This window comes from Palaemon carinicauda, chromosome 31 (assembly GCF_036898095.1).
Source record: "Palaemon carinicauda isolate YSFRI2023 chromosome 31, ASM3689809v2, whole genome shotgun sequence".
Classification (NCBI taxonomy): Eukaryota; Metazoa; Arthropoda; class Malacostraca; order Decapoda; family Palaemonidae; genus Palaemon; species Palaemon carinicauda.
This window is the reverse complement of record NC_090755.1, coordinates 18,632,696-18,647,662: the sequence shown is the minus strand read 5'-3', so window position 1 is coordinate 18,647,662 and position 14,967 is coordinate 18,632,696. Positions and strand designations below refer to the sequence as shown.

Genomic DNA, 14,967 nt, shown 5'->3' with positions numbered 1-14,967 from the left:
TCCCCAGGTTCATTTTTTTAAAAATAAGGGTGTTTGCATCCGTTCATATCGTCTCTCTGTCCCTTCCTCTGCCTACTTGAAAAAGACGACGCAGAAGAAGACGACGCACACGGAGACGATGAAGACGAAGACCACGAAGACGACGGAGACGATGACGAAGGTTCTATCATTTTTTGAAAATAGGGCTCCCCAGGTTTCATTTTTTTAAAAATAAGGGTGTTTGTATTCGTTCAAATCGTCTCTCTGTCCCCTCCCCTACCTACTGGAAGAAATTATCCTAGCTATCCATTTTCGACTCTTTTTTTTTTTTTTTTTTTTTTTTTTTTTTTTTTTTTTTTTTTTTTTTTTTTTTTTATAGGGTCACTCAGATCTCATTTTTTAAAAAATAAGGGTGTTTGCATCCGTTCATATCGTGTCTCTGTCCCTTCATCTGCCTACTTGAAAAAGACGACGCAGACGAAGACGACGTACACGAAGACGATGAAGACGAAGACCACGAAGACGACGGAGACGATGACGAAGGTTCTATCATTTTTCGAAAATAGGGCTCCCCAGGTTTCATTTTTTTGAAAATAAGGGTGTTTGCATCCGTTCATATCGTCTCTCTGTCCCTTCCTCTGCCTACTTGAAAAAGACGACGCAGAAGAAGACGACGCACACGGAGACGATGAAGACGAAGACCACGAAGACGACGGAGACGATGACGAAGGTTCTATAATTTTTTGAAATAGGGCTCCCCAGGTTTCATTTTTTTAAAAATAAGGGTGTTTGCATCCGTTCATATCGTCTCTCTGTCCCTTCCTCTGCCTACTTGAAAAAGACGACGCAGAAGAAGACGACGCACACGGAGACGATGAAGACGAAGACCACGAAGACGACGGAGACGATGACGAAGGTTCTATCATTTTTTGAAAATAGGGCTCCCCAGGTTTCATTTTTTTAAAAATAAGGGTGTTTGTATTCGTTCAAATCGTCTCTCTGTCCCCTCCCCTACCTACTGGAAGAAATTATCCTAGCTATCCATTTTCGACTCTTTTTTTTTTTTTTTTTTTTTTTTTTTTTTTTTTTTTTTTTTTTTTTTTTTTTTTTTTTTCTTTATAGGGTCACTCAGATCTCATTTTTTTTAAAAATAAGGGTGTTTGCATCCGTTCATATCGTGTCTCTGTCCCTTCATCTGCCTACTTGAAAAAGACGACGCAGACGAAGACGACGTACACGAAGACGATGAAGACGAAGACCACGAAGACGACGGAGACGATGACGAAGGTTCTATCATTTTTTGAAAATAGGGCTCCCCAGGTTTCATTTTTTTAAAAATAAGGGTGTTTGCATCCGTTCATATCGTCTCTCTGTCCCTTCCTCTGCCTACTTGAAAAAGACGACGCAGATGAAGACGACGCACACGGAGACGATGAAGACGAAGACCACGAAGACGACGGAGACGATGACGAAGGTTCTATCATTTTTTGAAAATAGGGCTCCCCAGGTTTCATTTTTTTTAAAATAAGGGTGTTTGTATTCGTTCAAATCGTCTCTCTATCCCCTCCCCTACCTACTGGAAGAAATTATCCTAGCTATCCATTTTCGACTTTTTTTTTTTTTTTTTTTTTTTTTTTTTTTTTTTTTTTTTTTTTTTCTTTATAGGGTCACTCAGATCTCATTTTTTTAAAAATAAGGGTGTTTGCATCTGTTCATATCGTGTCTCTGTCCCTTCATCTGCCTACTTGAAAAAGACGACGCAGACGAAGACGACGTACACGAAGACGATGAAGACGAAGACCACAAAGACGACGGACACGATGACGAAGGTTCTATCATTTTTTGAAAATAGGGCTCCCCAGGTTTCATTTTTTTAAAAATAAGGGTGTTTGCATCCGTTCATATCGTCTCTCTGTCCCTTCCTCTGCCTACTTGAAAAAGACGACGCAGACGAAGACGACGCACACGGAGACGATGAAGACGAAGACCACGAAGACGACGGAGACGATGACGAAGGTTCTATCATTTTTTGAAAATAGGGCTCCCCAGGTTTCATTTTATTAAAAATAAGGGTGTTTGTATTCGTTCAAATCGTCTCTCTGTCCCTTCCTCTGCCTACTTGAAAAAGACGACGCAGAAGAAGACGACGCACACGGAGACGATGAAGACGAAGACCACGAAGACGACGGAGACGATGACGAAGGTTCTATCATTTTTTGAAAATAGGGCTCCCCAGGTTTCATTTTTTTGAAAATAAGGGTGTTTGCATCCGTTCATATCGTCTCTCTGTCCCTTCCTCTGCCTACTTGAAAAAGACGACGCAGAAGAAGACGACGCACACGGAGACGATGAAGACGAAGACCACGAAGACGACGGAGACGATGACGAAGGTTCTATAATTTTTTGAAAATAGGGCTCCCCAGGTTTCATTTTTTTAAAAATAAGGGTGTTTGCATCCGTTCATATCGTCTCTCTGTCCCTTCCTCTGCCTACTTGAAAAAGACGACGCAGAAGAAGACGACGCACACGGAGACGATGAAGACGAAGACCACGAAGACGACGGAGACGATGACAAAGGTTCTATCATTTTTTGAAAATAGGGCTCCCCAGGTTTCATTTTTTTAAAAATAAGGGTGTTTGTATTCGTTCAAATCGTCTCTCTGTCCCCTCCCCTACCTACTGGAAGAAATTATCCTAGCTATCCATTTTCGACTCTTTTTTTTTTTTTTTTTTTTTTTTTTTTTTTTTTTTTTTTTTTTTTTTTTTTTTTTTCTTTATAGGGTCACTCAGATCTCATTTTTTTTTAAAAATAAGGGTGTTTGCATCCGTTCATACCGTGTCTCTGTCCCTTCATCTGCCTACTTGAAAAAGACGACGCAGACGAAGACGACGTACACGAAGACGATGAAGACGAAGACCACGAAGACGACGGAGACGATGACGAAGGTTCTATCATTTTTTGAAAATAGGGCTCCCCAGGTTTCATTTTTTTAAAAATAAGGGTGTTTGCATCCGTTCATATCGTCTCTCTGTCCCTTCCTCTGCCTACTTGAAAAAGACGACGCAGATGAAGACGACGCACACGGAGACGATGAAGACGAAGACCACGAAGACGACGGAGACGATGACGAAGGTTCTATCATTTTTTGAAAATAGGGCTCCCCAGGTTTCATTTTTTTTAAAATAAGGGTGTTTGTATTCGTTCAAATCGTCTCTCTATCCCCTCCCCTACCTACTGGAAGAAATTATCCTAGCTATCCATTTTCGACTTTTTTTTTTTTTTTTTTTTTTTTTTTTTTTTTTTTTTTTTTTTCTTTATAGGGTCACTCAGATCTCATTTTTTTAAAAATAAGGGTGTTTGCATCTGTTCATATCGTGTCTCTGTCCCTTCATCTGCCTACTTGAAAAAGACGACGCAGACGAAGACGACGTACACGAAGACGATGAAGACGAAGACCACGAAGACGACGGAGACGATGACGAAGGTTCTATCATTTTTTGAAAATAGGGCTCCCCAGGTTTCATTTTTTTAAAAATAAGGGTGTTTGCATCCGTTCATATCGTCTCTCTGTCCCTTCCTCTGCCTACTTGAAAAAGACGACGCAGACGAAGACGACGCACACGGAGACGATGAAGACGAAGACCACGAAGACGACGGAGACGATGACGAAGGTTCTATCATTTTTTGAAAATAGGGCTCCCCAGGTTTCATTTTATTAAAAATAAGGGTGTTTGTATTCGTTCAAATCGTCTCTCTGTCCCCTCCCCTACCTACTGGAAGAAATTATCCTAGCTATCCATTTTCGACTTTTTTTTTTTTTTTTTTTTTTTTTTTTTTTTTTTTTTTCTTTATAGGGTCACTCAGATCTCATTTTTTTAAAAATAAGGGTGTTTGCATCTGTTCATATCGTGTCTCTGTCCCTTCATCTGCCTACTTGAAAAAGACGACGCAGACGAAGACGACGTACACGAAGACGATGAAGACGAAGACCACGAAGACGACGGAGACGATGACGAAGGTTCTATCATTTTTTGAAAATAGGGCTCCCCAGGTTTCATTTTTTTAAAATTAAGGGTGTTTGCATCCGTTCATATCGTCTCTCTGTCCCTTCCTCTGCCTACTTGAAAAAGACGACGCAGACGAAGACGACGCACACGGAGACGATGAAGACGAAGACCACGAAGACGACGGAGACGATGACGTCTGAACTCAGTTTTATGTACAGTAGAAGTTTTATTTATGACTCCTGATTCACTTTGGAGATGTCTATTTTAATTTAATAGACCAGTAGATCTCTTAGCTTTCACTTAACAATTGTCGGTGAATCTTGACATATGTTTGTGGTTTTAGCCCTGGAAGTTCTGTCTCATATCAGTGGGTTAGTGACTTAAAGAGTATTGTGCCATGGAAATAAAAAACCTCTCGTTTAATCAATAGTTATGGCAAAGTACAGATAATACCTTTTAATCTATCCTCTAAAGACGAGGAAATGATAATGGGAACTCCAGATCTTATCTGTGTATGAATATGAAGCTGTATAAATGTGTTCTCAAGTATTTATATAATTTTCCTTAATTAATTTATTAACCCGAGATTTTCATTGTCTAGTTCAGAGCAAAAACATGGAAATGCAGACATTAACTTTTGCTAGAATAAATTGATAGAATAATGCAGAGGAAAATATCAATTTGATAATCTTTTATAACAAAGGGTTTTTGTTTATTGTATTTTCAAGCATTTCACTCAGAGTTTCAAAGCTATAATTTATTTCACTGATGTGATGTCACCATTGTTGATAATTATAAGAAAGCCTTACGAGTCTAAAAATGTAACTTGTTGTTTTCACTGATCTAATGAGAAAAGATATTTCTTGCTTAGGAAGCAGTTAATTTCAATTCGGGATTTTCGGCTGTATTATTCTCTAACTTGCTAATTGATGGATGGCCCCCAAAATTTGGGCCAATTTGAATGTGGTTACTGGATTTTAACCAAGTGTGACTTTTCTCTTTTTGGCTAAAAGATTCTCAGATTCTGAAAAGAGAAATGAACTTTTGAATTGGTTACGTAATACTGTGTCGGGCTTGACAATCAAATTCATAGCCCCCCGTGTTTTATGTTCCTTAGCATAATACACTAATAGATGGAGCAGTGTATTTTTCTATGGGCTTTAATGTTAGAGTAAAGTATTGCCTAATGTGTGGAAGGATTTACTTTTCCATTAACAGGTACTGTATTTATGTTTTTCGATTGCAAGATAGTTAGTTCTTTTTGCTGTGCATAGCAGTCATAATAAATTTATGTATTTTCAGAAGCGTTTTATTTCCTTCCTTTTGATGTTAGTCTTCAGATTGACTGTTTTAAAGGAACCGATGATATAAGGTTAGTGTATGTAAATGTACTTCGAACCTCTATTCCGTAGATATGAAATTAAGGGATTTTGAAGAAAGAAAAATCTATTTCTGGGCGAGGGACCTGTCGCTCCGTGAAATGCTCCTTATAGCACCATTTCTAAGGTATAAATACTGCTAAATATACCAGAGAAAAAAGTTGCATGGAAGGCCAGGAATATACCCAGCTCGCTCACCCTTATAGGTTGTTGGTATGATAACTGGGGCGTGTTAAAACCTCTATCAGAGGTCCCTTACTAATTAGTCTCCTCCTTCCTCAACATCCCCCGTTACTACGAGGTGCCGATTTGTGGCCAACCTTTATTGTTAATCCTTTGTATGTATAATTATTTTGACATATTACCATAATTTAATGCAAGATTATAAATATTTACTTACTATAAGGGCTGCTGTTCGGGTCTTATACGGCAGTGGAACCCTACTCTCTACAGGACCTTCAGTCATTTTATCATGTTTGTTATAACTTTTTTTAAACATTTTAAACTCGCTACAACGCTAACAAAAAATCCAGAACCTATTAAGGGAATTAACACACAAAAAATACATACAAACATTTATTTCCATAAATATATTCAGAAAGAAATAGATAACAAAATGCAACGAATTTTACGTTTCATATCCTTAAAGACAACAATTTTTTTAATAGTATTTTTTTCAATCAAGACAACATTTGCAGTTTTTTAATTGGCTTTATTTTTTGGTAAATTTAAACATTCAGTATGCCTTGTTCAAAAAACAACTTCACTTTACTGTATAAGCCTTAATAGATTAGAATACAATGAAGGGAAATTTGTATCAATCTTTACCAAATGAAAATTACGTGAGGTTATATATGGTGTAATACAAGGTGTATCATTTAAATGAACACAGGTGTAGTGTGTAGACAGTATTTAAATACATCAGCAACTATTTACTCTAAATAATATACACATTAATACAGTACAGACGTACTAAAGTGAAAATCGCAGTATAATATTGTACCAAAATAAATCCAAGATCAATTTTTAATGTGCCGTATTGAAAATCTTGCCATAATTTTGAACCCATCCTTTCCCTTCAGTAGAATCAATGATCCAATTTATATTCCAGAATATCTTCTTGAATCTCCATTTGAAAAATCTGGCGAAGAAAGCTTAAATATGAATACTAAGAGCTGTGGTCCAAACTTTGATAAAATAATGTACTGTACAGTGCAGTATTACACTGTGCCTCAAAAAGTTTTTATTCACCTGATGTAAGAACTGCATACCTAAGGAATACTGTAGTAGTGAGTATGATGATGATATAGATTGCCATGCCTATAGCATGACACGGGCTCTAAAGGAATTCTACAGCCATATATACTGTGAAAAGAATTCTTATTTTGTGCAGTGACATTATCCAGATAGATGCATTAATCCTGTGGAATGGGTGGTGTGATTTCCAATGAGTTGTGCTGACTTGCAAACACCAGGGTGTCACATGTAATAAATGTTTGAAACTCCCTTTTTGGGTCGTGTGAACGACCTCTGCCTGCTGGCTTCACTTGGGAACACACACTGCTACCTCAGCTTCCACCAGCGACAGTATTCTGTTGCTTCCTCATTTCTGTTGACGAGGACTTTTTGTTGTCTCCTCTTTGTTCTTAGTTTTCAGTTAATCACATTATATATCTCGTGTATTCATATGGTTACAGTTCCTATTTTTCCCATGATTAAAAGCACAACTACTGAAATGAAATATGTGAACTTGCTTTGTAGTTTGTTGCTATTCGAGTTTTTTTGGGAGAAGTTGAGGTTATGTGTACCCAAAGCGAACTGCGGCAGAATAGTCAGGTTGGGGTTTGAGTTTAAAGTAAACTTTGTGGTGATTGCTTTCTTTTTGGAGCCTACCACAGTTCCAGGAGAAACTGTAACTTGGTAGGGGGGGATTTGTCACACGTAACAAATGCTTGAAACCCCCTTTTGAGGTCATGTGAACGACCTCTGCCTGCTGGCTTAACTTGGGAACACACGCTACCTCAGTGACAGGATTCTGTTGCTTCCTCATTTCTGTTGACGAGGACTTTTTGTTGTTTCCTCTTTGTTCTTACAGAATGTGTGGGAAAGCTACAGCCAGGAGACAAAGAACATCCGCTTAGTAACAGAACGGATTACTACCTCGACACCCTTAGGAAAGATGACACCTACCCCAGGACGCTAAAGGTCCACGGTCTTGAGAGACTGCCACGCATAAAGGCCAGTCCGAATAGAGCCATGTTATAGAAAGCTCGTATCGCTCCGTTGTGCAAGGACTCCCAAGATAAGCCATTGATTTAAACTTATAATTTTTTAGTGTGATGTTGAAGTTAAAATAATATAAAAAAAAAAAGAAAACTAGTCTCCTAGCTGTAGTCTCGCCCAGAAATTATGATGTAAACTCATGAATTGTAAGAGCACTTGTAAGGATTGATTTGAAACATTTTAACACATAAATAATGTTTTAAGAATGCTTTCCAGAATTTGGGCAATTAGAAATTTGTGAGTGCTCAAGAATGAAGTTGTAAAATTTTCAGTGAAATATATGTGTTTGAAATATCAGATTTGCCTCTGACTGATCCTGTTTCCTGAGACTGAATTAGACTTGAATTTAAAATTGAATTTTGTCTGTCTTGATAACGGTGAATACTATGCAAAAGTTCTGTACATTAGGTGAAGCTCAAGGTATGGTACATGTAGTGTTAAAAAGTACATACTGTAACTATGAAAATGCAAGAACCCTGTGTTTGGGGGGATGATTTTTTGTTCTCGTATGTATATTTTGTGACATTAAATATGGAACCTGATTTATAGCCAGCTGGTATGGTACAAGGCAATTCCAGGGTACCCATGACCCCGGTTGAATATTGTCACATAGGCCCCGCTTGAAACCCCTGTTGGAGGTCATGTAAATGACCTCTGCCTGCTAGTTCGCCTGGGAATGCATGCTGTCTCAGCTTCCACCGGCGACAGGATTCTGTCATCGTGTCAATCTGCAGACAAAGGGTTTTTTCTGTCGCCTCATTATTCTTACAGATTGCTTGGGAGAGCAACAGCCAGGAGACGAAGGCCTTCCGGATAAGCATCCGGTTAGAGACAAAACGGACTACTACTTCGATACCCCTAGGACACGTGGCATCTCCCCATGAACACCATGTGCCACGACCGGCGGTGTGCCACGCCTGGTAGTTAGTCTGGTTAGAGTCGCTGTCAAGATACCAGGGCTCGTAATTACTCTGTTGTTCAAGACCACCACCATAAGAGCTTTGTGTAAAATTATACTTGGTTTTTTTAAGTAGACAGATGAAGTGTGAGTAACAATAAGATGATTTTGTGTAGCTGTACTTTCGTCTCCTCGCTGCTTGTTACGCCCAAAAATAGTATTTTGATGTTTAAAATGTAAAAGAGCACTTATCATTATTATGAAAAGAAAGACACTTTGCTGAATTTTCAAGTAACTTAAGTGTGCTCAAGAAAACTATGTAACTTTTTACTTAAATACAATAAGTTGAATCACAGCCTAAACTCTGTCTAATCCCGGTTTCTGAAAATTTATTTTGTTTGAATTGTCTGTAACTTGACAGTATTAAACTAGACCTAGTATCAATTTTGAGAACTTCCAATTAGTTTCCAATTTATATTATGCATATTATTTAGAATATTGATGGAGATAGACATTTTTCAAAAGATTTTGACAATTTTCTTTTTTTCAATAAGGTTTACTAAATGTGATAGCTTTATTGATCTTTATGAAGTAGGATAAATAGGTACAATATCTTACAAATAATACAAATTCCAATTTTTACTGTTTGGCAGATACTGTAGTAGGATTTGTGAGGGTATTTCCCATACAACCTTGTACTGAAGTACGAAGGTATGCTATTGCATCTTTTTGTACATGCACATCAATATTTTCTCATAACTACTTGTAGTACAACTGTACGGCATATGTATGTTCTTTCCGAATAAGTGTCCGAGTTTGTATGGTACGTAGTACAGCAAACAATCCACGTGTACTGTACTGAAAACTGATTTTACCAATATAGGCACCAGAGAGCAATGAAGTCATAATAAATAAGAATGAAAACAAACTTGCCACTCTTACAGAGGAACAAGTGAATGTAGTAAATCTTACGGTAAATGTCTTGCGTAATAATGCCGTATACATAGTTACATGAAAGAGAGTAATGGTTAGAAAAAGAGTTTTGAGTAGATTTACTTTAAACTTAATGCTCTGTGTTAGCTTTTCACTTCAGCTGGACTGGGAATTTGATGCAGACCATCTTCTGGTTGTTCTGATCCAGCAGCTCCCACTGTACTACGACTGGAATCTGGAGGGGAAGGCAGGAAAGATATTTACTGTATAAATATTAAGTGGAAAGAAATGTCTTTTAGGAAATAGATAACCGTTGTGAAACTACATACATACATATACCAAGGCACTTCCCTCAAATTTTGGGGGGTAGCCGACATCAACAAATGAAACAAAAACAAAAAGGGGACCTCTACTCTCTACGTTCCTCCCAGCCTGACAAGGGACTCAACCGAGTTCAGCTGGTACTGCTAGAGTGCCACAGCCCACCCTCCCCCGTTTATCCACCACAGATGAAGCTTCATAACGCTGAATCCCCTACTGCTGCTACCTCCGCGGTCATCTAAGGCACCGGAGGAAGCAGCAGGGCAAGTTGTGAAACTAAGACAGATTAATTTTTTTTATTTTAGGCTTAAGATTCAAATACACTATTTTCCATACTAGGAATATCAGTAATGTAGTGCATAAGCCAAGCATACTTTCTATGTCCCTACTATGTTGATAGTATTTACTTTACTATATTATATATTCGCTCATTGAAATAGGCCATGCAGTCTAGCATGTAGCTTTCATTTTAAGTGAAGATATGTCACACTAAATGTTAAAGAGTCTAACTACTTCCACATAAGTGGCTGTTCTCCGTGGCAATAACTTCCAACATAACTTACTTTACTATATTATATATTCACTCATTGAAATAGGCTATGCAGTCTAGCATGTAGCTTTCGTTTTAAGTGAACATATGTCAAACTATATGTTAGAGTGTCTAATTACTTCCACATAAGTAGCTATTCTCCGTGGCAATAACTTGCAACATATGTCTCTATAGACAAACCAATAATTATCTAGCAGGTACTACCAAGATCTATATACGTATCTTGAAATTGAAATGATTTTAAGCTTTTGCTCAAAACTAGGCAATCGAGTAAATTTCCCTTAAAATCAAATTAGTAACTCTCGAAGATGAGAACGAAATGCATTCTAAGAGTGGCTATATACTCATCTTGCAATGGACATAATTTTAAGCGTTTTGCTCATGACTATGCTAATCGAGTAAATTTCTCTTAAAATCAAAATAGTAACTCCCGTAGATGAGAACGAAATGCATTCCAGGAGTGGGATCTGAGTTGAAAAGTTCTGAAGTAATTAGCCCAGGGTATCCAGCTCCTAATGCCTTACCCGCTAACCAAACTCACTCTTATTAGTTACCCATTATGTATCAAGAATTTTTACAACTATTGGTCCATTATAAAATGGTGCTAAAAGGAAGTTAATCACTTTTTATTTGATTTTACACTTGCATTACTTGAATTGTTTTAAATTCATCACTAAAGGGAGGAGAGGGACTTGCTAGTGTACACTAATTTCAAATCAAATTTACCGGGCATGACAACTAAACCAAAAACACACATTACACTACATATAATTCAACCTGCTGTCACACAAAGTGAAAGTGGCCTAAAGAAACTTAGACCTCAAAATAAAACTAACAGTAATAATAATAATTCTCAAATACAGTAAATATTATGTCCAAGTCCTCAACAAACTACATATATTAGTCAAGCTACTATAACATGATTTAGCCTATGTGAAATGTCACATACATTTCAATGAAAAATCCTAAACTAAAATCATTTCAAAACTTTTATATGCTTTCGTAGACCTAGTAACTGTATACAGTAGTATACCATAAAAGCTTTTAGTGTGTCTTTTACAGAAAGGTGCAATGGCTATTATCTGAGGGAACATGAAGTAAATTAATGCAACATAGCAATAACATGGACAATTCCATCTTAGCAAGGTTTACTCTTAACATGGAGTTTGAAATCTTATTACAAAAATCAAAATTAAATTCTAATAATCAGCAGGAGTTCGATATTACTCTACTGTAGTTGTAATGGTTCATAATATTATTATCATTATTACTTGCTAAGATACAACCCGAGATGGAAAGGCAGAATGCTATAAGCCCAAGGGCTCTAATAGGGAAAATAGCCCAGTGCGGAAAGGAAATTAAATAAATAAACTACGAGAAGTAATGAACAATTAAAATAAAATATTTTAAGAATACTAACATTAAAATAAAATATTTTAAGAACAGTAACATTAAAATAAATCTTTCATATATAAACTATAAAAACTTAAAAAAAAAAAGATAAATAAGAAAGAGTAGTGTGCCCAAGTGTACCCTCAAGCAAGAGAACTTTACCCCACGATGTGGAAGACCATGGTACTGAGGCTATGTCATTACCCTATACTAGAGAATAATGGTTTGATTTTGGAGTGTCCTTCTTCTAGAAGATCTCCTTACCATAGCTGAAACTCTAACATCCTTACCAGGAGGAAAGTAACCAGATAGGGTGCACTTTACAAAAATTTAAGAATTTCTTACCGCTGGGTAGCTCTTCAAGACTGGGAGGGAAGCAGTGTAGGTCTGGCTCACATTTGGTGAAAGAGGGCACTGCATGCCAGAGTTAACGCAGCCATTGCTGTTTGGCAGGTTGAATGGGATGGGGATGAAGGACACGATTCCAGTCACCCTGGCTGTTACGGCAGTAATCTGTACATCTGAGATAAAATGGAGAGCATTCTTTGGTGATACAATACAGTAATATGAAAGAAACGGTTATGTGCATTGATTAATTTAAAAAAATTTTACTAGTACAGTATACCATTACTGTATGTTCCAAATTTTATTTAAAAGTAAAATGGCAAAAGATCTTTAATGTGTTTATGAGTAACTTGCTCTACAGAATCTACGTTCTGAATTAGCGCAAAGTCTTGTAGAAATACACAAAATAAAAAAAAAATGATTGCTAGACTTCAATTTTATTCTTATAAGTGAAAACTGGAGATGTGTAATGTATTGACGAATACTACTGAAATTATATATTTAAATTGGAGGTTTTACTTATACATATAGTAAAAATACTATTATTACTACAGTAATCATAAATAAGTATTGGACAATGAAGTCATTATAAGGATTGCCCTATGAATGTCAAAAGAACCAATTTAAACTGGAGCGAAGTCAAGTGAAAGTGGTTGATAAGCTATTCAAGACACTATGCACTGAAAGCATTACTTTAGGGTTATTTGCAGCGTCCCTTTGGGGCCCAGTATTCTACTACAGTATACCTCTGTTCTCATTTCTTATTTTCCATCTTGCTGTCCAACCACTTTTAATTTTACTTCATGGTTCAACTTCAGGGTTTTCCGCTATTTGTACCTGGGCCATAGTGGCTTCACAGACCCCAAATTCATAAATACAATCCACTACTATGCAGGTAAAGTTTAATTATGCATTTAGTAAACCCCTACTTTAATAAAAGTAGAGAAAATGAAAACCTCAATGTAAATTTTGTTGTTCTCTGACTAAAACTTCATACTGAAGCCTAACTTAAAACTTTGACAAGAAAACCAGAAAAATCCAACAAAGATCTCAAAGACCGTACAGTATTAGACATTTCGTTAAGTTAAGAGGTTATTCTTTATTGTGTCAATTTCTCATGACTGTCAGTGCATTTAATTTTAGCCTATCTCCTATTCAAATCTCTGGCTGTTTAAAAGTCCTATTTCTAGCTTATTCTTTGCTGTGCCATTCACCAATGGCTGCTTGGGTTCCTTATCTGTAGTATCCTCTATAGTCCTTATTATACTTTATGTCTGATAGATGCTTAGGGTCCATATCTCTACATCCCTCGGCTGTTATAATCAATGAAAGCTACTTGTACCTTATCTCCAGCTTGTTCTAAACTGTCATAGACTCCTAATAGTTAAGAATGTCCTTTATAGATTATCCTTTGCAGTTACAATATCTGATATTTGGGTTATCTTATCTCTAGTTTATCTTCCATTACTGTATCACAATACCTAACAACTACTTAATTGTTTTTATACACTGCTTTAACTTAATTGTTGAAATCCATGAAAAGCGGTTAGAAATAAATATTACTAGCTCATCCTCTGCTTTCCCAATCTCTGATGAATGCTTGTGCTTTGCTCCTTGAGTAATAGATATTTGCCGAGGTGTCCATATTTCTAGCATATATTCTCCTATCCAAATTTCTGACGGCTGTTCGAGTGTCCTTGTCATTAACTTATCTTCGCACTATAAATGTTTTATAGAGGCTTAGATTTGGTTATCAGTAGCTTATTCTTGGTTGTACCAATCTATGGCCACAACTATATCTGAAAAGTACTAGTTCCCTATCTTCTAAAAAAAGAAGCAAATGGTTTACTTTTTTTCTTACCTGCTAAGCTACAACCCTAGTTGGAATAGCATGATGCTATAAGCACAAGGTCTCTAACAGAGAAAAATAACCCAGCAAGGAAACGAAATAAACTACAAGAGAAGTAATGAACTATTAAAATGAAATATTTTAAGAACCGTAACAAATTAAAATATGGTAAATCTTTCTTATATAAACTGTTAAAACTTGAAAAAAAACAGAGGAAGAAAAATAAGATAGAATAGTGTGACTAAGTGTAACCTCAAAAAAGAGAACTCTACCAAATAACAGTGGAAGACATGGAACAGAGGCTATGGCCCTACCCAAGACTAGAGAACAATGGTTTGATTTTGCTCTAGAATAAGATGAATCCATTATATAATTGCAATGAGCTAACTTCACTGGAACAAGATTGTACCCTTCTTGACCAAACAGAGAATTTTGTATGATACCTTCTTATTCTCTGCTGTCCTGATTAGCCGACAAAGTAGAGACGGACAACAATAAGAAACATCCTTCCAAAATCCAATTGCTAAGAATTCCAAAGGCTAATATAGAATAAAAAAATAGCCGGGTTATATTACTAATCGACTTGGACCAAATTAGGTCAATTAAAACCCATAGTTGGCCTAAGCAAGGAATTATAAAACAATTAGTTCTGAATCTGACGTAAAGGTAAGCAACCGTATCTCAAGATTAGCTGAAAACAAAGTTGACATCATTAAAAGCCACTATCCTTGAAGGAGGAAATTCCTTAAACTAAAATCATTAATAACACAAATGTTGAAGATAATAAAAATACAGTATTAGTTTTTTCCTTGCTAATGAAATTTTTTTAGCACCAAGTGAAAACTTGGCATGAAATTATGATGGCTTTATCCTTGTATATATAATATATAGTATATATACATACTGTATATATACATAAAGATAGTTAAATACATGTATAACAATATATATATATATATATATATATACACACACACACACACACATATATATATATATATATATATACACACATACATACATACATATC

General features: G+C 36.4%; 1 protein-coding gene across 1 annotated transcript in view; it reads right to left on the bottom strand.

Moving 5' to 3' along the window:
* Window positions 1-5,929: 5,929 nt before the first annotated feature.
* LOC137624329 (NPC intracellular cholesterol transporter 2 homolog a-like) overlaps window positions 5,930-14,967 on the bottom strand; it is a 9,193-nt gene continuing 155 nt past the window's right edge. The window contains exons 2-3 of the mRNA XM_068355004.1: window positions 12,089-12,264; window positions 5,930-9,715 (exon numbers count right to left, since the gene is read on the bottom strand). Coding sequence (XP_068211105.1) covers window positions 9,632-9,715; window positions 12,089-12,264 — 260 coding nt within the window. The 3' untranslated portion in view covers window positions 5,930-9,631. The remainder of the gene's footprint in view (window positions 9,716-12,088; window positions 12,265-14,967) is intronic.